This window comes from Apiospora marii (assembly GCF_038362585.1).
Source record: "Apiospora marii strain CBS 49790 chromosome Unknown utg000003l_segment0_segment0, whole genome shotgun sequence".
Taxonomy (NCBI): Eukaryota; Fungi; Ascomycota; class Sordariomycetes; order Amphisphaeriales; family Apiosporaceae; genus Apiospora; species Apiospora marii.
In genome coordinates this window covers 7,702,127-7,725,678 of record NW_027117374.1, presented here as the reverse complement: position 1 = coordinate 7,725,678, position 23,552 = coordinate 7,702,127, and the positions used below count along the sequence as shown (strand labels likewise).

Genomic DNA, 23,552 nt, shown 5'->3' with positions numbered 1-23,552 from the left:
CTGGTCCAGGACGGTAACCTGCTGCCAGATATGCCATTGGCGGGACTAGTTGTCGCCTCAGTGTTCGAATGCGTCACCAATATCAAAGTCTGCCTATTGAGACTTGGTCTTACCAGTTTGGCTCCTAAAGGGGCAATTTCTTATCTGGGCAATCCAGGGCATGACCGAATACTGTGAGCTCATGCCTATATAAGTCATTCTCTCTATGCTCATCTCTCTCAATAATGGCATTTCATTCCACAGAGTCATCGACCATTTTGACAAACCCACCACTCTTCAGAATCAATCCGTTTATCATGTCGCTGCAATTCCAACATGTTGATGTGGCAGCCCAGCTCAAGGACAAAGCCAGACGTAAAGCCGAGCGTCAAGAACTTGCGAAGCATTCAGCCACCAGTAAGCCAGGAAGCTTGCGTGCCGACCCAGATACTACAAGCGAGCAAAAAAGAGCTTCAATTAAGACAGTCAGATCGGCTGACGTGGATGGCACGTATTATCCTGGTGGACTTTAAACTTTCGGATCTACAAGAGTCGACTAACTCGATAGCCTAGATCATCCGCTCTGTGAGACCAACCATCCACAACAAAGTGATCCACCAGCATACAATGAAGAGCTTCGGGCTCTTGGTGAGCAGGATCCGGACAAGGAAACTACAGGTATTTCAACGGACCAGCCATGTCCCGCTTCGACTTCTCCTGTAGAACCTGCCCCCAAGGATACGTCCATTGCCTTGTCCCACAATGGCTGCAGGTCGCCCCCGGGTGAATCTCGCAACCTTCCGTTACCGACTTCGAGCTTTGGTGTGCAGACACCTGCCAGTCCTGCAATATCCGGCTCCAGTGGAAACAACCGAACCGAACCCAGTACTCCCAATGCCAATAGGGACGAACTTCCGACTGAATGGGAACTTGAATCCATCCTTCAAAAGCGAGTCATCGAAGGCGTCTTTTACTCATTGGTCTCCTGGAAGCCCACCTTATTGCCTGAGCGCGTTATCCATCCAGACTTGATCGACGCCTGGAATAACTATAGGCACTTGAACATCAGCCCTCAAATCGTTCTCAAGGATCAGCCAGACCAGTGGAAGGGGCTTGCTGTTGGAGAAGAGACTATCCAGGGAACAAAGCACTATTTGATTTCCTGGGAGCCCACTCTCCAACACCCTGATGATATGGGCAACATGGTTGAGCTGGAGGAGGTCTTTAAGGCGAAGTCCCGAAATAAGAGGAGTGGTCACTCTCATACGCAGAAGGCACAGTGTCCCAACGGTGTTCGCAAAAGAGGCCGTGGTCGTCCGCGTAAGGCCCCCAAACTGCATAGCCTGGCGCAGTAGATTCCCTCAGGAGTTGGAATTTAAGTGGGACTCGCCTTGCGTAACGGAGATTAACGGCGCTGGCATGATGAGCTTATTTTACGCCTTAGAGTTGCTCAATCTTTGCATAGTTTAAATCTTTATGAGTGGCCTTTTCTGATTGATGTTCATCCAGTTGTTCAGGGCAGGACGCAAACAAGAGACGGTATCTGCTATTGATCACAATGGAGGCCATCTTTTTCATACGGACAATAACCTTGGTTCGAAAAAGGCCATTTTTGTCGCAGTCTACAACCAACCAATCACCTTAGCTCTACCCTGACAGGTACGTACCTTTTTCTGCCGGTTTTGTTTTTATGTGCATGATTGTGGGGCAGATTCACGAAGTCTTAACTCCAAATCCCCCACAATAAAGCCCCCTTTTCGACAATCGTCAAACGGCCAAGGTAACCTGCAAATTCACGCTGCCTCGACGAGCAACAAGGCTTCGCCCTTGTACCCCTCATTCTCGTTGAGACACATCTTGAGCCGTGTGAGGCCATTGTTTAGTCAATTACTGTTAGCAATTGATCGCTAGGTTCAAGTCATCTGGGTCTGGCCGCCCTCTGATGATGATCCCCGAAGAACGTCTATCCCTCACTTCTATCGTACAGACAGGAGCAATGATAGATCAGTTTACACAGTGCATCGAGTCAGTGTATTGTATTATGACATGCTCATGGGATTTTTTACTTCTCGCGCCCTCGGAATAACTGTCCCGCGCTGCGTTAGTGGGATGGTCAATCTCACGCCAGTTGCACCTCCGCAAAGTCCCATGAAAGCACTGGACAATAAGGATGACGTCCTGGACAGCCACGGTGAAGATGCCCGGCCTAAATAGGCGAACTCTCATTGGATAATTATCAACAACCCAAGGGCACGGAATGGTCAAATTTGGATAAGCTGCGGCTGGGTGCGTCGATAAAGGAAGGGAAAACCCTTGAATTGCTCAGAAGCTTTGTTGACCGTCAGTTCGCAGAACCATAGCATTGAGCAGTCTTGATGATGAGAAAGGGTGGAGTATTTTGATCATGCCCAAAGATATTGTGCAATACGCATCGCTATCACGCTTTAGAATCAGTTTAGAATCCTGTGCTTTCTAGCTTATTCATGGAGCGGTCACCCGTATCTTGGCTAGCAGTTAAGGCTCCACGGTTCGACAGCCATGGCAGAACCTTCCGGGATCCCATAATCGTTCAAATGCTGTTGAACGATCAAGGCACAGAAAAGAACAACGAATGGCAATAGAGAGCGATCAATGTGGGGGTGGGATGGCTGCGACATCACAGCCAAAGACTCTTCGTATACTGATATAAACCTAAGGCACTGGTAACCGACTGCCCAACGACTATAGACGTCAGCCAGCTTCTGTAAGGTGCAATGTCTCATCACAAATCTTAAGAGCAGCTTTTTCGATTTTGTGAGTTTGTCATTGGTGACTTTTGTCCAGCCAAGTCGTATTTGGCTACAAGGTGTTTTAGGAAGGTGGCGGTGTACTGTAAAATGATGTATATTGAGAGATGGCATTTCATGCGGGTATGTCCGAGGCTGGCTCTATATCAGATTAGGGTTGTATAAAACCCCGGAAGTCTAATACAGGTTGAGGAGTCCATATTACCGGATGAGGAAGCTTTCCCACCTTGGAATTTCCTCTTATGGCCGAACCAGGGGCAACGTAATGGTAGCAGAACTCTTTACGAGCTTCGCCACGATGTACTTCGGCTAGATGAATCTCATTGATGCTCATGAGACCAAGGAATGCCAATCTTCTAGACCTTGTGTAAATTGGCGACTTAACTAAATTGAAGTTCTACGCTCAAAGGTGTAGCTGGGTTGATACCGAAATCAAGGAACAGAGAGAGGAGAAAATAGAATGCAATCAGGCTCTGCTGTGAGACGCATTGTGGGACACATACCCGTTAGGGGGTAACGTCCTAAGTAGGAAATATAAATGGTTGCAAAATGGGCTGGTGGCACTGACTGACGATATCGATTACATCTGGAAATTACTCGTTCAGGAAATCAGAACAATGAAAATATTTGAACGTCAGTCAAGCACCCCAAATATTCCCATGCATGCCTATCTTCACGAGGCTCCCTCGCTGTTACCATTCACTGTTCCTTCCTATGTGCTGAATGTCCAGCAATGATAGTGCCACTAACGTCCGTCACCCCATAATTGACCCCCCCCTGTAGTTGACCCCCCTGTCAACCTCCACCACGATTCACCGCCATTTCGATTCAAAAGAGGATTTCTCACCCAATTCTGACCCGAATCACCTCATTTTTTCAAATATATACCTATTGTCCAATGGTGCGTTTATATACTGAAGATGACATCTCTGCCGCCATCAAAGATGTGGCAGGCGGTAAGTCTATTCATAAGGCTGCCCTCTATTGGGGTATTCCACGGTCTACCCTTATTAGTCGACTTCACGGCCGACAATCACGTCGAGAATCAAAATCCACCTATCAGAAGCTTTCTCCAGCTCAAGAGAAACATCTGGCAGACTGGATTTTAGCCCAAGAAGCCCTTGGCGTCGCACCAACGCATACGCAAATCAAGGAACTGGCTCAGCGCGTTTTGGCCCTTCATGGCAACCCTATGCCATTGGGTAAAAACTGGATAGAGTCATTCCTTCGACGTCACCCAGCCTTAAGAACTAAGAGGCAACGTCGTATCGATTCCCAGCGCATCAATGGCGCATCAACTGAGGTAATCAAGTCTTGGTTTTCAACCAAATTGCGTATACCTCAAATCCAGGCTATTAAACCTGAAAACAGGCATAATATGGACGAGCACGGTATCCTAGAAGGCCAAGGAGGCAATGGCCTTGTAGTAGGCAGTTCCGAACTGCGTCCTATTCAACAAAAACAGCCTGGTTCAAGGCGCTGGACGACCATATTGGAATGTGTATCGGCACTCGGCAGGGCCATCCCTCCTTTGGTGATTTACAAGGGCAAATCGGTCCAAGAGCAATGGTTCCCCCAAGAACTCGGCGAATTCAAAGGATGGAAGTTTGATGCAAGTAATAAAGGCTGGACGAATGACGAGATCGCCGTCAAATGGCTCGAAGATGTCTTTATACCGGAAACCGCCCCCGAACGACCCGAAGGATGCCCGTTTACTTATTCTGGATGGGCATGGCAGTCATACAACCGACGATTTCATGTCCCTTTGCTACCAGAATAACATTTACTTGTTATTTTTACCCCCTCATTCATCACGCGTTCTTCAACCCCTCGATGTTGGGGTCTTTGCCCCTATGAAGGCGTATTACCGGAAGGAGATCGGTTTCCTGACCTTATTAACGGACTCAGCCCCTATCGGCAAACGGAACTTCCTTATATTCTATGCTAGAGCCCGTAAAAAGGCTTTATCGGCCCAGAATATCAAGGGTGGTTGGCGTGGTAGTGGTCTTTGGCCCGTATGTGTTGCCAAGCCACTTACCAGCCCTCTTTTACTCGAAAATAGCAACCGAAAGCGACCAGAAGAGACAACACAGGTCTCAGCTAGTCAAGATAAGGCCCTCACACCTATCCAGACTCCTTTGGCTAATAGTGTATTATGGTCAACACCAAAAAGGTGCATTGATCTGGAGCGCCAGATTCGACACTTTCACCAACTGGGTCAAAGCGACCCTACTACACAACGCCAGCTATTCAGGAAGATCCAAAAAGGATACCATGAGAAGGATTCTCTATTAGCTAATGCGGAATTGCAAATCCAGTCCTTAAAAGAGAAGTTGGAGCTCGCAAGGCCTCGAAAGAAGCGAAAGGTACAAATCAGCCCAAATTCGAGATTTGCATCAATTGAAAGCATACAGTGTACAAGGGAAGGGCCGGGCCAGGTTGAAATTGAGGAGTCGGATTCTGAAATATCTACTGTATCTACAATTGAAAGCGATTGCATTATAGTCCAGAATTGAAGGAATGGTGGCTATTTGGAGTTGTTGGTCAATTTATACCTTGAATTTTATTGGGGGGTCAATTACAGGGGGGGTCAATTACAGGGGGGGTCAATTACAGGGGGGGTCAATTACAGGGGGGGTCAATTATGGGGTGACGTACGTTATAAAGCCCTTGAAGATTATGACCTGGTCGTCTACTGGATTCGCAAAACATATGTAGCTTGGAGGCTATGTCTGAAAAACATAGTTTTGTGGCAGAATAGAATTAACTCAACATGCTCAGTCGGTGGCTCAGGCAGCTCAGGCAGCTCAGGCAGCTCAGGCAGCTCAGGCAGCTCAGGCAGCTCAGGCAGCTCAGGCAGCTCAGGCAGCTCAGGCAGCTCAGGCAGCTCAGGCAGCTCAGGCAGCTCAGGCAGCTCAGTCATGAGCCCTGTCATATTATCCGGATCCAAAACATGACCCCGATCTCGCACTAGCTGGTTCTCAAGGGGTTCACCAGCTTGATCTGGACTAGGAATTGGATGCGACTCTCCATATTCCATATTTGTTGGCCAGCCACAGAATTGGCATTTTCTTTCCTTTCACCAACATAACTGTTAGGGGCGCAAAACGTAGCCACATACCACCTGAAATAGCCTCGCACCGAAGCACATATTACCCTTGAAGCGAAACTGGAGTTGAGTGCAGTATCGGACCCCTGCGCACCGTAAAGTCTGAAATACATATCCTCCCAAGTACTGTTTTGACGTAGCCGTTCGATTTGCCGTTGTCCAGTATCGTTCAGCCAACTGCTTCTATTTATGCTCTATATACCTAGGACCGGATTCAGCCTCAATTGGGCTGCACAAAGCCAAGGCGCCGAATCGAACTGGGCCAGAAATCTTTCTCGCCAAAATGGGTTCTGGAACAGAACAGCAGCGGACCAGCCGAGGATATCTGTATCTGGCTGCCACTTGGACGCACGCCCGATATAGCGTAGCGCCAGAAACGATGCAGCCCCGACCACCATGGCCACATATGAAATGAGCTCCACTACACCCGTTGAGTCAAAACAGTTGGACGCGTCCGCTTCGAGAGACTACTTGAGGTCTTCATCTGTACTGTATCTGATGCATTCAACTCGGCGCCAGATGGGCTGCCTCTGCTTCTGTAGCTTTTCGATTGTCCGTATGTAGCTACCTAGCTATGACAGACATTGAGACAAACCTAGCCCTAATGAGGGCTTGCTCCATTTCAACCAGGAGAGTACAACCCAGAAATTCCATCGCTCAACTTGCTGTCCATGCGCAGCATTTTCAGAGAAGTTGCAAAAGGGAAGCTTTGTTTCCCGTAGAAACGAGAGCAAAGCTCGCTAGCTAGATACAAAGCGGTGCTTGGCCGGAAGCGGTGCTTGGAAAGAAGCGGTGCTGGGGACAGCTCGAGTGCGGGGGAGCAGTATTGCCGACTTAAACTTGGTCCCTGCCCTATTCGATCTCGTTACTGCTTATATGACTCGTAAATGAATGTAAATTGTCCAGGATAGACGATGCACCTGCTGTATAAAGGATCAGCGCATCGAATTCAGAAGTCACGCCACATTAGTCCATTACAACGTCGTAGAAAGCCCGGAACTGGCGGCGGCTGTAGATGAGCTGCTTGCCTACGAGGCCAGGCTGATTGATCTACAGTATGTATATATCGTACTGTACTGTACTGTACTGTACATCCGAAGAAGCGAGCATGAATTAATTAACGCGACAGTCAAGAGTAGGAACAGACGTGTTGCATGTGGGCCTCGACCTGGAGTTGTTCGGATCACTGGATTGAAATACTGTAAATCATAGCTCATATTGAACCCCCCGGAGCCAAAAACTCGCCCACAGGCTTTAAGGGAGTTACAACAGAGTTAGAATCTGGGCTGACGTTTCGGACCCACGTAGAAAAGCGACTGACCCTAGCCAACGGAGCTCTCCAAGGCATCCAGCGCATCGCCCGCCAGCGAAGAGGGCTCGGGCTGAATGCCCTGCGCCAGTTATACGTGGTCTGTGTAAGCTCGGTGGCCGACTATGGATCCCTGCTCTGGTTCGGACGAAGAGGCTGCCAGTCCCTGTGGGGGCAGTACCAGAAGCTCCAGAACCAAGCACTGGCCACGATCACGGGAGCTTTCCCCAGGTCACCGACCAAAGCACTGGAGGTCGAAGCTGCTCTCCTCCGCCGGAATGCAGGCACATGAAGCTCGCATACCAGTATGCACTTCGCTTCATCAAGCTACCTAACAGCCACCCCGTCAAGCAAGCCTTTTCCAACGGTCCACAAAACCAGCTTGTTCTAGGGAACAGCTACAACTGCGGGCTTCCTCAGTCCCCAACATCCTGCCCCACACAGCTCCAGTTCCTCATTCTCTTACTGAGAAGTCTTTCTAAATCACAGAACATAGAGAGGACGGACCAATCTTGGTTCCCGCCATGGTATAGCCCGCTCCTGCGCCCGGTTATTATCAGCGTGGGGAAAGAGGAGGCAGCGAAGAGACATCGTGAACTCCTCCGAACGATCCCGCAGCACACAGCGATCATCTACACGGATGGCTCCTTCGACGCCCGAGGGGATCCAACGAGGTCCGCAGCGGGCCTCTGTTCCTTTGCTCCGCACACGAGAGCAACCAAATGCTACTCCTTGAATCTGGGCCCAGGCCTCCGGATTGCGGACGCAGAGCTCACATGCATACATAAAGCCCTACGAATTGCCCGATCATGGAACGCTCCCTGCTACATCTTTACCGACAGCCAGGTCGCGCTCCGGCAGACGCAAGGAACTAGCTATCTGGCCAGGCAAGTGAACAGCATTGCAGAATCTCTCCAACAGCCTGTCCAGCTCCATTGGTGCCCGGCGCACTGTGGGATCCGGGGCAACGAGATTGCCGACAAGCTAGCGAAGAAGGGGCTTCAGAAGCCCCTCCCACGACACGGTCGGCAAGATCAGCTCGTATCCCTCAGCTGGCTGAAGAGCCAGATCCACCAGAAGGTGAAAGAAAGATGGAAGCAGCTGTGGGACCTCGAAGAACAGAATGAAGACCATGGCCGGCGCGTTCACGGCCTGGGGAAGCAGTACCGACTGCTGACTAGAAAGCCGCCGAAGTTTGCGATGAAGCCCTTCGACTACTCTGGATTCTTTCGGAGTGTCACGTCCGCGTATATCCAATTACGTACAGGCATAGGACACATAGCAACGTACCTACGTCTCATAGGAAAAACCGACTCGGACGTCTGTAGGTATTGCGGCAGAACGAGGCAGACGACAACGCATCTCCTCCTCTACTGTCGGCACTTCAGCAGGCAGCGACAGCATTTACAGAGGCAGCTCATGGGGCTCCCTCTCACGACTGGCGTTCTTTTCACTACCATGCGTGGAAAGGGGGCTCTGCTCTCGTTTCTACGGGAAACAAAGCTTCCCTTTTGTTAACTTCACTAGAAAGGCTGAACATGGACAGCAAGTTGAGCGATGGAATTTCTGGATCTGGACTCTCCTGGCTTGAAAGGAGTAAGCCCTCATCAGGGCTAGGTTTGTCATAATGTCTGTCATAGCTACAGTCGCTAGCGAAACCTACGTCCTCTCTTCACTCTTTGATAGTTTCCGTTTAGACCCTTTTTGCAGGGGTAGCTGTTAACACCATGTACCCCGCCATGCTCGCATGTACAGAGTCGAGTTTTGGCTTTGCTTACCCCTCCCCTTGTACATCCATAAATCGATTACAATACTCTGCAATTACTTTATGCTACATAAGAGCTAGAGTTAGAAACCGCTAACAGTCTATGCTCTATTCGGCTTTGCAATCGTTCCTGTAAGCGTCTATAAGCAGATATTCTGACAGAACTCGGTCATCCTTACTGTAATGAATCAACGCCAGAAACGATGTTGACTGAATTCGTTGTCAAAAAAAAAAAAATTCAAAAAAAAATCGCAGTTCCTAGCTCTGGCTCTTTTCGAGCACAAAGTAATTCCAAAGTACTGTAATCGATTTATGGATGTACAAGAGAAGGAGAAGCAAAGGCAGGAATTAGCTCTATACCTACGACCATGGCAGGGTACATAGTGTCAACAGCTACCCCTCAAAAGCGGGTCCAAAATGGGAACTATCAAAGAGTGGATAGAGGACGTAGGTTTCGCTAGCGACTGTATGCGCCGTGCTAATACATAAATGGTTCTCGGAAGGTATGATTAGATACCCCTTTCTCTTCTAACTCTGTTTTTTTTTTTTTTTTTGAATCAAATTTATTGTCCGTATGCAGCTATCTAGCTATGACAGACATTATGACAAACCTAGCCCTGATGAGGGCTTACTCCTTTCAAGCCAGGAGAGTCCAGATCCAGAAATTCCATCGCTCAACTTGCTGTCCATGTTCAGCCTTTCTAGTGAAGTTAACAAAAGGGAAGCTTTGTTTCCCGTAGAAACGAGAGCAGAGCCCCCTTTCCACGCATGGTAGTGAAAAGAACGCCAGTCGTGAGAGGGAGCCCCATGAGCTGCCTCTGTAAATGCTGTCGCTGCCTGCTGAAGTGCCGACAGTAGAGGAGGAGATGCGTTGTCGTCTGCCTCGTTCTGCCGCAATACCTACAGACGTCCGAGTCGGTTTTCCCTATGAGACGTAGGTACGTTGCTATGTGTCCTATGCCTGTACGTAATTGGATATACGCGGACGTGACACTCCGAAAGAATCCAGAGTAGTCGAAGGGCTTCATCGCAAACTTCGGCGGCTTTCTAGTCAGCAGTCGGTACTGCTTCCCCAGGCCGTGAACGCGCCGGCCATGGTCTTCATTCTGTTCTTCGAGGTCCCACAGCTGCTTCCATCTTTCTTTCACCTTCTGGTGGATCTGGCTCTTCAGCCAGCTGAGGGATACGAGCTGATCTTGCCGACCGTGTCGTGGGAGGGGCTTCTGAAGCCCCTTCTTCGCTAGCTTGTCGGCAATCTCGTTGCCCCGGATCCCACAGTGCGCCGGGCACCAATGGAGCTGGACAGGCTGTTGGAGAGATTCTGCAATGCTGTTCACTTGCCTGGCCAGATAGCTAGTTCCTTGCGTCTGCCGGAGCGCGACCTGGCTGTCGGTAAAGATGTAGCAGGGAGCGTTCCATGATCGGGCAATTCGTAGGGCTTTATGTATGCATGTGAGCTCTGCGTCCGCAATCCGGAGGCCTGGGCCCAGATTCAAGGAGTAGCATTTGGTTGCTCTCGTGTGCGGAGCAAAGGAACAGAGGCCCGCTGCGGACCTCGTTGGATCCCCTCGGGCGTCGAAGGAGCCATCCGTGTAGATGATCGCTGTGTGCTGCGGGATCGTTCGGAGGAGTTCACGATGTCTCTTCGCTGCCTCCTCTTTCCCCACGCTGATAATAACCGGGCGCAGGAGCGGGCTATACCATGGCGGGAACCAAGATTGGTCCGTCCTCTCTATGTTCTGTGATTTAGAAAGACTTCTCAGTAAGAGAATGAGGAACTGGAGCTGTGTGGGGCAGGATGTTGGGGACTGAGGAAGCCCGCAGTTGTAGCTGTTCCCTAGAACAAGCTGGTTTTGTGGACCGTTGGAAAAGGCTTGCTTGACGGGGTGGCTGTTAGGTAGCTTGATGAAGCGAAGTGCATACTGGTATGCGAGCTTCATGTGCCTGCATTCCGGCGGAGGAGAGCAGCTTCGACCTCCAGTGCTTTGGTCGGTGACCTGGGGAAAGCTCCCGTGATCGTGGCCAGTGCTTGGTTCTGGAGCTTCTGGTACTGCCCCCACAGGGACTGGCAGCCTCTTCGTCCGAACCAGAGCAGGGATCCATAGTCGGCCACCGAGCTTACACAGACCACGTATAACTGGCGCAGGGCATTCAGCCCGAGCCCTCTTCGCTGGCGGGCGATGCGCTGGATGCCTTGGAGAGCTCCGTTGGCTAGGGTCAGTCGCTTTTCTACGTGGGTCCGAAACGTCAGCCCAGAATCGAACCAGATGCCGAGCCAGCGAACCGCAGGCTTGGGTATCACCTCGGCGTCTTGGATCGTTATGGTGTCCAGCAGAGGTTGTCTGCCGCGGTGGAAGTGGATCAGCTCTGTTTTGTCCACTTCGAAGGTCGCGCCCGCCTTATCGGCCTTGTCGAAGAGTAGTCTCAGGGCGTCTTGAAGCATCCGACAGTTCTTCTGCGCCGACGTCGAGCTTGCTGCGAGGGCGAAGTCGTCCATGTACGACAGCTGCAGCGTGCCATTCTGTGCGGTGACTCTGCTCGTTCCTGTAAGCGTCTACAAACAGATATTTTGACAGAACTCGGTCAGCCTTACTGTAATGAATCAACGCCAGAAACGATGTTGACTGGATTGTTTGTCAAAAATTTTTTTTGCCGTTTCTAGCTCTCGCTCTTTTCGAGCACAAAGTAATTCCAGAGTACTGTAATCGATTTATGGATGTACAAGAGAAGGAGAAGCAAAGGCAGGAATTAGCTCTATACCTGCGACCATGGCGGGGTACATAGTGTCAGCAGCTACCCCTCAAAAGCGGGTCCAAAACGGGAACTATCAAAGAGTGGATAGAGGACGTAGGTTTCGCTAGCGACTGTAGATAGCTGCATACGGACAATAAACTTGATTCAAAAAAAAAAAAAAAAAAAAGGAACGCGCAGAGCCAAATAGCGCATAGATCGTCAGCGGTTTCTAGCTCTAGCACTTGCGTAGCATAAAGTAATTCCGGAGTATTGTAATCGATTTATGAATGTACAAGGGAAGGGTAAGCAAAGCTGAAAATCGACTCTGTACATGCGAGCATGGCGGGGTACATGGCGTCAACAACTACCCCTGCAAAAGGGTCTAAAACGGAAACTATCAAAGAGTGGATAGAGGACGCTGGTTTCGCTAGTGACAGTAATTGGAGATTACGAACAAGGCCTCTTTTGTCATGGTTCTGAATCATCGCAACCCCTAGTGCTCTCGTTTGTCGTGCCTTAGCCAGTTGCATGCCAGCCCTGAACTGGGTTGCTAGCTTGGAATGATTCCATTGAAAGATACCATCATATCGTTTCAAGTCCTGTCCTAGGCATGGTCTGCTTCTATTGAAGTCTACCTTACGACAACAAGCATGAAAAACGAGTATTCCCTAATTTGACTCAATCGCGCACAGGGTAACAAGCCACCTTACCACGGCCAACAACAGCAAAGGAATCGAGACGAGGGCATCATTCGGTTGGATGTCCGCACGCCACAACAGGGTTCGTAACAACTGGACCGAACCCTCGCATCATTAATACATCATTCCCTAGGCTAGGCCGGCCACAGACGAGAGGTAGCAGGTCATAGCACCCAACGCTCCGACAGAGGCTCGGCATTTTGATGTTTCAGCAGCACGCGGTGCCACCGAAATAGTATGTATGCTTTCCGGGCATCGGGGTACTTCAAAGCTAACGGATATCCTGCCAGATTGGTCCAGACAATGGTCCTAGAGAAGAGCACGGTGATGTACCTGATTTAGGTCCACTCATCCCTCCCACCGAGTCAACCTCCGCGGCGCTGAGTCAGATCATGATGAAGATGAAAATGAAGGGTATACGCAGCATGTATCAAGTGTTGGCTTTAGACACCGCTCAGTCTACTGGTCTCTAGGCAGGCAAGGCCCCCGCGTTCCAGAACATGCTAGGCCAGACAGCAGTGGGTATGCCATAAGAAGGTCTCCGAAAGTATTGGGCGCCATCAACGGGGTAGGTGTGATCCGTCGGAACGGTCCCCAGCCCATCCTTGAAGGGACCGGAGAGAGTGTAGCAGATCCGCAAGTCTGCACAGCCAGATTTCAGTCGGGACACTCTGGGGCGAGAAGCTTCACCATAATCAGTGGTGGCTGTCGGACATACCGACCTGGTGCTAATGCTGGCCCGCCAGATCATCCTTCTCAATCGTACAATACCTCTTCACGCTGCAATCCTGGATCTTAGGGTTACTTTGGTGTCTCACGTCAACCTGTGCTGATAGAATTCACATGGCCTTTGCAGATATATTCAGACACGCGCCGTCTGTTCCCCCGGTCCCCAACCTTCCAATCACATGCTTGGGTACCCAAGAAGGACTTGACGGTCTGGGTTTCCCGGGTGGTATTAGCAGTCCAGGCAATATTGGAATGGACCTCTCTGCTATTCTACACCATCTGATTTTGACCAACCCGAATGCTGTCCATGGTGATGCAGTCCACTCCCTGGAGGCCTTGGATCGTATCATCACAAGTCTTATGGAGGATTATCCCCAGTCGAACGCCGCGCATCCTGCGTCCCACGAGACGATATCCAGGCTACCCAGGACAAAGCTGGAGGAGGGGATGCTGGGACCTGAAGCTTGATGATGTAGGCCTGGGAGATGAAGTCGCCGTGTTACCGTGTAAGCATTGGTTCCATGACGGGTGTGTAGTGTTGTGGCTCAAGGAGCACAACACCTGCCCGATTTGCAGAGCCTCGATCGAGGGGGAACAGGCAGGCCAGTCTCGGAGAAACGAGGCAGCATCGGGTTCGGAGGCAGGGCGATCTTGGACGCCGCGTTCAAGTGCGAGGCGGCATAGGCCGAGCTTGCGTGAAAGCCAGTGGGACCTACTGGAGTCCCTAGGCGACTTGCTTCGGATTGCCCGGGGCAGTTCTGATAAACGAAGTGGTTCGCAATGGCATAACTCTATCTTTTCGTCTATTGACCTGCCTCTGCCACGGCCCTCAAGAGCCAGAGGCCCTTCGCCTCCAAGTCGCTCGGCATCCGGACCTCCTAAGGGCTCCATTCGCTGACAGAGATAGTGGTGGTCCTCTGTACTGGATCAGAAACACGTTTGGTAGGAGCAATCGTTCCTGATCTGACGTCACTGCAGCATATCCGCCCTCCCTTCGCTGTGTAGATGCTTAGGAAAAGCGGACTTACGCAGCTACCCGCCAGTTGATGACGAGCGACGCGCGCCTTAGTTCAGGTAGCGATGTCCTAGGCCAGGCGCATGAGTATGGGGTGGCGAGGGTAACACATCGAGCATGCGGCATGTGAGACCGGCCGGCGGCGGACCGGACATACACGTTCATTGTACAAGTTTATACCGGATACGTAAAAGCTAGCCGTTTTAGCCGCCGAAAAAGGAAGAAGGATAGGAAACGCATCAGCCATGGGGGTCGTGAAGATACCCGTGACAATTACCATACATTTAGTTAACTTAGATTTTACTAGTCATTGAAGTGTACATGAACGGGCGCTAGCAACAAACAAGTCCCAAGCCATATCGATTAGTGGACGCAGCAGTAGCGGCAAAGGATGCTTCGAAATTGATGCCAAACACGCTGATCCTGGTCGTCCGTGAAGGGGTCGTCAACCTCTTTGGCACATCTTTGCTGCTCTACAAAAGCCACCGTAGGCCCCCGCCGAAGTATTCTCACGGTATCGAAAAATGCCGCCTCGACGTTCACACCGTACTTTGCCGAAGTCTCGACAAATCCGCAGCCCAGCTGGAGCGCAAGAGCATGGCCCTCTTGAGTCGATACCACTCGCTCCGATTCGACATCGCACTTGTTCCCAATAAGCAGTATGGGCCCGAGGTGATGTAGATCTAGTGATTCCTTCGTCTGTCGAATATTCGCGTAGAGATCTCGTACGTTCGAGAAAGACGATCTGGAAGTAATGCTATATACCAGAAAGAAGCTTTGGCCGTGTTGTATCCATTGGTCACGCAGTACGGAATAGTCTTTTTGGCCAGCAGTGTCTAGGACTTGGACTGCACATGCCCGTCCATCGACAACGACTTGTTTTTGGTATGAATCTTCGATGGTGGGGTCATACTGCGGGACAGCAAAGTATTGATTAGTATGAGATGCAGGTGGGATTCGGGAGCAACTTACCGTTGGGACAAAGTGGTGTATGTAGAACTGGATTGCAAGTGCGGTTTTCCCGACACCTTCTTCTCCTAGTAACACCAGCCTATGGAGTGGTACTGCGGAAGACATCGCGAAACCGTAGCTTAGCTAACGACGAGAGTCGGCACCGACGAAATTGTTACGAATCACGGTATAGATAGGACACCATACGCGCATCGGCCCTGACGTGTGCCATTGTTGGTCATCGTCCACTTGCAGATTGATACTCATCCGTCCACCAGTCTAAAATCCCAACCGCTCCCCTTGTACCATTTTCGACGTAGAGAGCCGATTCATACGGAGCCAGAATCATCCAGCATGACAAAAGCCTGGAATCCCCTGCCATCCGTTTGTACTGTTTCCGACCTAGAATCTCTTTCTGCTGCATCCCTCCAGAGCTCGAATATTTTCACGCTCTGTTTCTGGCCCTGGCCCCGTCGACCTCCACTGTACGGATGCAGAGCTAGAAGAGTAGCTATGGCGACTAGCGCGACCGGTAGCCTGCCAGAACGCCCCAACAAGCGCGCAGAGCCGATTTGCGACCCCGCGCCATTAGGGCCAGCTCGCCAACTTTCTCTGTACCGCACAGGGTTCTGCGATGTCTTCAGCGCGCTTGCGTGCTGAAACCCGGCGCACGAGCGAATGGAAACGGCGATGCACATCCCGCGCGGGCAGCAGGTGCCGGACCCTGAACATAATTTTCTATGCCCAGTCTGAGTTACATACGTTCCGTCGAGTTTCCCAACTCCATTGCCGACAGTCACTGTTCCGTCAATCAGTCGCCTGCCACGCGAGACCGAGCCACGGCCAAGCAACACGATCGCGCCACCAAGCCAAAGTCGTCGATTTCGAGCCCAGCCGAACGCCAACGATGCCAATGCCGTGAGGACGTAGATGGCGACACGGAGGACGAGTACGATACCGGTCTAGAGTATATTGCAGCAGCTCTCACTGGGTCCGAGGCAGCTGCCTCCACCACAACCGCAAGGTGAGTACAGCTTCTCGACTAGTGACCACGTAACGCTAATCATAAAGCAGGCGCCCGAGCTCCCGGACAGAGAGTGGAGCGGCAGCCCGCCCGCACCGAGCCCAGCTCTACGACGAACGCTACGCCGACCGCTGTGACGAATGCAGGTGCTTCGTCAGCACCCACAAGATACCCGACCACAGCGCGATGGATGCATCGCTGCAGAGCGCTGTCTGTCAGAACAGCCGGGTGGCAGCTTAAAGGCCCTTTGCGACGAGGCGGATTGCTGGAAGACCTTTGGGCACGTCTCAGCGGTATCCATTTCGGTTGAAGACGGAGGCACATGTTGATACGTGAAAAACCACAAGCGCTAGCTCTGCTGGTATGTAGATCGCTTCTGGTGGACCATGTTTAAGGAACTGCATTAGACTCTGGCATATCAGAGGCGCATCAGCCAGGCAAGTCTGCAGCATCGAATATGTGTGGCGTCCAAGCTACAACTGTGAGGGCTCTTCTTTAGCACAACCTTTGTTGCGCCGCGTGCGTGCTGATATGCGAAGCGCTCAATGGTAGGTTAAAAGCATCCTTAAATGACAGTAGATATTGAGAGCCTCCTGGAGAGTTGGGCTGACAGACGCATTGCCCTGAGAAAGTATTTCTGCAACGTATGCCACAAGACGGTGTCATGCACGGTTTACCGGACGAATGTTCGTTTAGTGAATCAGCAACTGAGCAGATTTGGTTCGCATTCTTTTATTCGGCTGGAGTTCTCGTCTAATTCTCGTCACTACGTAACAGCTCCGAGACCGCCCTCCTCAGCTCATCGTCAATCCTTACATTATGAATATCCATTAACAGTACGACATTCCTGCCACTCGACCTGGCCGCATTGTAGCACTCAGTCGCCAATATCGGTACTAGTAAGATTGAATATGGGAGCGCGCCAGACTCTATACAAGTCTTTGCTGTTTTTTCAACCTCGGATTGAGCGTTCGGCCCTAAAGGGACTTGAGATGCGACCCTCCACTGTGACTCGTAGTATGTTAGAAAGAGGACATGACGCCTGGCAAGGCCCAAGATCTCTCCTTTTGAAATGCGTTCCTCTCTGTATGCGATCTCTTGTTGCACCTCAGGGACCGGTACTTCTTGTGCTGCTGGTGGATCGCCTGTCATATTTGGTAATCCGGGCGTTAAAGTTGCGGACCTCGTGGGACTTATGGGCCGGATCAAGTCCATTGCTCCCTCAGACAAAGCCATGCTGTCCCAATCAGAACCCTCCTCGACGCTGGGATATAGTTCACCTCTGTCAGTGACCCAAAACGCGCGGAAAACGCATCTGCGTACGAAAAACGAAGTGATTTCGCCATTCTGAGTCATGTACTGAGCCGGGGCCTCTCCATACATGTTTTCGAGGTAAAGTAGTTTCCGATCAATCATGTGATGTTCCAGCTTTGGATATCCACATCGACGCTTTAAAGTCGTGGCCGTTGGGCATGCCAATCTTGAGGCAGACTGCCGCCTCTGGTGTGACGTAGTTGTAGCCTGTAGAATTTCGTCCGACTCCTTCAAGACGGAATTGATAAAATCCCAGCATCTGTTACGATCCGGCTTTAGCACCTCAACCATAACAGCTCGCAGTCTCTGTGCGCCATTCGACTTTAGAAGTAGTGCTTCAATCTTCTTGTTCCTTACACCCAAACGGTGTGCTAATTTCGCGAACCTCAATAAGGTACCTTCTTTGGCTTTCTCACGGCCGGCTTTTGCTAGGAGGCCCTGCTTCTTCTGCAATGGCAGAGGCAGTCGTGAGTAGTCTCGCATGCAACAGAGCCAAAGCTGTTTTTCCACGTAACCAAACTGTTGCTCAGGTGGATATTCTTTCAAAGCAAAAATGCCTTGTCCTGTCTCGATCTCGCACTGCCAAGGTCTTCCACTAGGCTGCGGAAAATTAGCGCGTAGGGAAGCTTTGATGGGAAAACACTGTTTGGGCTCTTCGATGATGGAGCGCATGCTCTCTGCGCAGGACTCCAAGTACTTCAGGTCTTCGAACAGAGTGAAAAAAGATGGAATCAGATAATCGATCTCAAGTAGGTCGCCCCAGATGCTTCCCCGTTCGCGAACGTCAAATTTGGAAAAGGCTTCCCCAGACTCCATCTCATATCGCAACAAGTCTGCATCAGCCTTTGAGTATTTTGGGCACCTGAGCTGCAGCTTGCGAACGGTCGCTGTGTCGGCCTTTTGCAGCTTAGTGGCATCGTGATGCAGAATCCGTGACCATGTATGGTAGATGTGATCGAGATAATTATTGATCTCCTAGACAGCTGTTAGAAATGATTTGTAATTCTTGGCGACACTTACCTCCGGGCATTTCGAAAACAACGTTAGCAATTTATGTAGAGTGCTCAATCTCATGTCTATCCAAAGCCCGGTTATGATGAGGAGTCGGTCGAACTTTTCCCTCAAAGATTCGAAACGCTCGACCTGGCAAAATTTTGTCAAATACTTGCGCTTATGCGGTGATAATTTGGACATCCAGAGAATTTCAAGGTCGGCATTTGCGTCCATCTGAAATCGTCTGATATTCCGATAAAAGTCCCCATCGTTCATTGTGTTCCAAGGTGTGCTGTCCATGATCACTAACGTCTATGTAAAACGAGACAAAACGTAGAGGTCTACTTTGAATTATATACGCACTCGTTGACTAGGGCTGTATTGATTCTGTATCTTAGTTACTCCTAGGATAGCAGTTTGTGTTGCTCCTTCGGAGTTGCTCCTAGGGTGGTAGTTGCTCCTAGGACTGTAGTTGCTCCTAGGACTGTAGTTGCTCCTAGGGTGGTAGTTGCTCCTAGGACGGTAGTTGCTCCTAGGGTGGTAGTTGCTCCTAGGGTGGTAGTTGCTCCTAGGGTGGTAGTTGCTCCTAGGGTGGTAGTTGCTCCTAGGGTGGTAGTTGCTCCTAGGACTGTAGTTGCTCCTAGGACGGTAGTTGCTCCTAGGTAGTTGCTCCTAGGGTGGTAGTTGCTCCTAGGACGGTAGTTGCTCCTAGGGTGGTAGTTGCTCCTAGGACTGTAGTTGCTCCTAGGACAGTAGTTGCTCCTAGGACTGTTGCTCCTAGGACTGTAGTTGCTCCTAGGACGGTAGTTGCTCCTAGGTAGTTGCTCCCTAGGTAGTTGCTCCTAGGGTGGTAGTTGCTCCTAGGACGGTAGTTGCTCCTAGGGTGGTAGTTGCTCCTAGGGTGGTAGTTGCTCCTAGGGTGGTAGTTGCTCCTAGGGTGGTAGTTGCTCCTAGGGTGGTAGTTGCTCCTAGGACTGTAGTTGCTCCTAGGACGGTAGTTGCTCCTAGGTAGTTGCTCCTAGGGTGGTAGTTGCTCCTAGGACTGTAGTTGCTCCTAGGGTGGTAGTTGCTCCTAGGACTGTAGTTGCTCCTAGGACGGTAGTTGCTCCTAGGTAGTTGCTCCTAGGGTGGTAGTTGCTCCTAGGACTGTAGTTGCTCCTAGGACTGTAGTTGCTCCTAGGACGGTAGTTGCTCCTAGGGTGGTAGTTGCTCCTAGGGTGGTAGTTGCTCCTAGGACGGTAGTTGCTACTCTTGCTATACGGGAAACACTGTGCGAGGATCTTCGAGCTTTCGATAGATGCAGCAAAAAGAGATTACGCTGCTGGATGATTCAAGCTCTGGGGTAGGTAGCCTTCTACGTCGGAATGGTACAAGTGGAGCGGTGGGAACATCAGGCTCCTGCGCACCCGAGCAGGTATGGGACGTATCACAAGCTGTCCGTAAGGCGTTCATTCCCGTCTCAGTGCCACTTGAGCGACGATTCCGGTTCTGCACCACAGGAAGGGCCAACAGAATTAAGGACCGCAAACAGCCCGTGAGCCTCTTCGAGCTGATGCAGCAAAAAGAGAGTACAGTATGCCACTGAATTGTCGTACGTCGATAAGAGTACAGTTGGATACTACGGTCGGACCAGAATGGTTGTTTCGGCTTTGCGGCGCCCGCTCGCTAGTTTTGCTCATTGGGAGCCAATACAGCCTAGAGAGCAAAATGCAGGAGCAAAGCTACTCGTATAATGCATCTCTAGGACGAACAGGTCTACAGGCCACTATAGGAGTAAAGGCAGAAAATCCTCGCGAGACGTTTCGATTGTGAACGCGCGAGGTACTGTAACCTCCTATGTCCACTTTACACGCTATAGTTACCGCCATACTGCACATACGACCCATGCGACTGGTATGTAACGTTTGCCGTCTTCTTCCGCCGTAGGTTATGATCGGCACAATTCCTGATCTTGTGTCTGCATTCCTCCGACGACACGCAATACGCCGCTTCCAATATGTATGTCATTTGTATGTATCCACCTGCCAATTAGAGACTCTCGAGTAGGAAGTACTGATCCATCACTTACACTTCTAGCAGAGGCGAAGTTCTGGACGAAACACAATTTGCAACATGCGTGTGAGGGCCAAGTTGGCAGCATCTAACTCAGCAGACGTGGCTTTGGCCTACGCGTGAGCAAGCGGCTCATCTGCAGCTGCCGTCAATTCTGGACTCTACGTGTTGGAAGTACCACGTGTTCTAGCATAGATTCTGACTAAGAGGCATTCTCAATCCTACGGTCCCCCGTTCGAGAGGCAGATCAGCAGAACGAGGTCAACCGGGCTAAGATCCGATTCTGGATTACCAACCCTGAATTGTTCCAGCAGCGCTTCCGCCCTCGCGCGTGAACAACCCTTTCGGTGCTGCTTCTCAGCCCCTCATTGAGACGCTGGATGATTCCGGCGCGCCACTGACTCTCCCGGTCCTAAGCCATTTAGATGCCTGCAGAATTTCATGAGCGATATTTTGACCAAGGACCAGAACGAGCGCGTGAGAATGTTCAAGGCATTGAAGGAGGGCACCCGAGTATCTCAATGCGTCATCCAAGGTTTTATTCCCTCTCGAAAGATAGGGTTGTCCAAGCCCGAATCGTGACTTTATGATTATTAGGGAAAAGGGACCATTACAATATCATTGCGGCCGGGTGGGCAATATCTCCGCATTTCTCTGCGAGCTTATAGTATTGTACAGTACGTACAGACTTCGGACCCATGTATCTACATTCTACCATAGCCACGATGTCCGCTTCGGAGCTTCTGACTCGGTCTATAAAAGTCCACCCGTTATCAACTTCCAGGTTACCAAGTTTCAGCAGTGGGATGCCAAGGTGCTTAGGCAACGATCTCCTCTACACCACTCCTAAGACCGAGTTCTGTCCCCAAGATTCCAATGCAGCTACCACAGGGGCCATAACTAGAGTCATGCCGCGTACAGTAACAAGTGCCGATATCGCAAAGTAGATATAGTGCGCCATTTCAGCATGATCTTCCGTAGAGCAATAACATGGGTACATGGTAACGAATGAATCCATTCCGCGTTCCTATCAAGTTGCCAAGTCGGCATAGTCAATTAGCGCACTGTGGCTAGTGAGCATAGCCAACCCCTTGGCCCGCCGCTACCCGTCCAATACGCATACCTTTCCTTGCATACTCTAGGGTGAAAATATATTTCTAGATATACTGTAGATATGAATCACATATTCCAGCGCCAGAAGATGGAGCCATCTCCCATTCTTCCTGTTTAAGATAGCCTATAATGGCGTCCGGTTGCATTGGTGCATCACTATAGACCAACTCTTCAACAAATGTTGGTGACCGAGCCAAAGCGCACACGACGTTGACGCGGAAGCGCTGGGCGGGATGCTATCTCGGCATTGTGTCTTGCGACTGCTAGGTTTCGAAGCAGTCGTTCCTCGATTTCTTCCCGAGTGGTGTCCGCCTTCTTTGTCCCACCAAACAATTGCATATTTTGGTGGCAACCATCATAACGTGAGCGGGAATGAACAGCTCGAGATTCATTTCTTCTATTCCTGGCTAGATAGTCGTATTTACCTCCAATATCTACGAGGACATACCGAATCGAGCTATGTCGATGGTGCGGGTACATCCTGCGGGTGCGGTGTTCCCGCGAGTGTTCTCGTCTGGGCCGGCGCGAGTTCGGATTTCTTGGCGTGGACTTGTCATAGCTTCTTTTTGCGTATCTCTTGTCTGCGGTAATGCGCGGTCTAAGCACGAGGCAGCTTGAGAAGTTCCCCATCGATTCTGTGCTGGTTGGTGCTGTGCCTAAAAGTCTTACGAAACCTGTGAGCCGACGGCCTTTACATAGATTTATCGACGATCAACGAAAGACCACAGGAAGTGGCTACTCCAGCTCCGTCATGAACGGCTCTGGAGGCCAATATGAGCGGGAATGGGCCTGCAGGTAAGAGAGGGCCATCTCTGGATGCTTGGCGAATCCTGTGTACGATGTCCTCGAGCCACTGCTAACTTTAGCAGGCCAAGTCACAAGGGCCGGAATGAGGTCCGCTAGCCAAGCTGAGAGAATTGCCTATACTGGCAGCCGATGCGGCATAAAGCGAGTATGTTGCTGGACGGCTGGCTTAAGATCATGATACAGCCTGTGATGATGGTGCTTTTTGGAGCATCCCAGTAGTTATGGAACATGTGTACACTGGGCGACACTACAAGCCTAATTAGCAAGACTTTGAGTTTCGTTTCCACTTGGATCCAACTACGGTAAAGTACTGTATAGCATAAACGGCCGGAAAAGGCTTTCGTTCTGGTCATATTAATACACACCCACACACAAACACAAGCCCTGCTCATGCACAAGGCAACAGTAAAAATAAAAAAGAGTCATGGCATCTAGTCAGGTCACTCAACAAACGGCACACCTGGTGCCGTTTGGTGTGTTCAGTGCAACTATGCACGAGTTTGCAGTCCACCTCTACAATGGCCAAGTTCAGGTCCAAAAGCTAGGCGCGGAGAATGTCCAGCTGCAAATCAAGGTAGCGGCGCTTTTGGAGCAAATCAGTGAGATGCAGGCATCTCGCGATCTCCAGGAGCAGATGTTGACAACCCAAGCGGATCTCATCAGTGCTCTCGAGAGCGAACAGCGTGGTTATAATCCGCTTCTCCAGTCACCCACAGTCTACCTGCCCCTGCCGCCATCGCCAATACTTGAGTCTAACCGGTCGACACCGGCATGCATGACCGAGCCTACCGTGTGCGATGTGGCTGTGGGTGACGTGTCGACTTTGGCCCAATATGGCGAGCCGACCGGCCCCGAGACGGCGAAGCGGCCAGCAAACGACGACGCCACTGGGACGGCGAAGCGAAGAGTCCCGGTGGAAAACTGGCCCTTACCTGGGTAGCTTCAGTGTCGGGAGAGGCATGTGGGCGAGGCACGACTGACCGAATCCCAAACCGGAAGTGCACGCCGCCCCTTCTAGATGGCTTGGATGATGGGAATCCAATGGTTGCCCTTTTCACGATGGCTCTACCTAGTCGTCCAACAATTGGAATGAAGTACATGTGACGGCATGGGCGGCGACGTTGTTTCCGGCCTTGGCCTTGTGTAGGGATTTATCAGGTTACATAGTCATCCTG

At 50.8% G+C, this 23,552-nt stretch overlaps 5 protein-coding genes across 5 annotated transcripts; 3 read left to right on the top strand and 2 right to left on the bottom strand.

The window, feature by feature from the left end:
- Nucleotides 1–224: 224 nt before the first annotated feature.
- On the top strand, nt 225–1,334 carry PG985_005878 (uncharacterized protein; the record flags this gene model as incomplete). Its single annotated transcript, XM_066825647.1, has 2 exons — nt 225–396; nt 553–1,334. 2 exons carry the CDS (start codon nt 225–227, stop codon nt 1,332–1,334), a joined length of 954 nt encoding a protein of 317 aa, XP_066688807.1.
- A 2,809-nt stretch (nt 1,335–4,143) lies between these two features.
- On the top strand, nt 4,144–5,281 carry PG985_005877 (transposase; the record flags this gene model as incomplete). The annotated part of the gene is given in 2 exon segments (XM_066825646.1): nt 4,144–4,524; nt 4,541–5,281. The coding sequence occupies 2 exon segments, from the start codon at nt 4,144–4,146 to the stop codon at nt 5,279–5,281; spliced, it is 1,122 nt and encodes a 373-aa protein (XP_066688806.1).
- Nucleotides 5,282–5,457: 176 nt separating this feature from the next.
- PG985_005876 (uncharacterized protein) lies at nt 5,458–5,805 on the bottom strand (the record flags this gene model as incomplete). Its single annotated transcript, XM_066825645.1, has 1 exon — nt 5,458–5,805. The coding sequence occupies one exon, from the start codon at nt 5,803–5,805 to the stop codon at nt 5,458–5,460; it is 348 nt and encodes a 115-aa protein (XP_066688805.1).
- An 11,046-nt stretch (nt 5,806–16,851) lies between these two features.
- PG985_005875 (uncharacterized protein) lies at nt 16,852–18,681 on the bottom strand (the record flags this gene model as incomplete). The annotated part of the gene is made up of 2 exons (XM_066825644.1): nt 16,852–18,387; nt 18,433–18,681. 2 exons carry the CDS (start codon nt 18,679–18,681, stop codon nt 16,852–16,854), a joined length of 1,785 nt encoding a protein of 594 aa, XP_066688804.1.
- Nucleotides 18,682–22,801: 4,120 nt separating this feature from the next.
- Nucleotides 22,802–23,317, top strand: PG985_005874 (uncharacterized protein; the record flags this gene model as incomplete). The annotated part of the gene is made up of 1 exon (XM_066825643.1): nt 22,802–23,317. One exon carries the CDS (start codon nt 22,802–22,804, stop codon nt 23,315–23,317), a length of 516 nt encoding a protein of 171 aa, XP_066688803.1.
- Nucleotides 23,318–23,552: the final 235 nt, after the last annotated feature.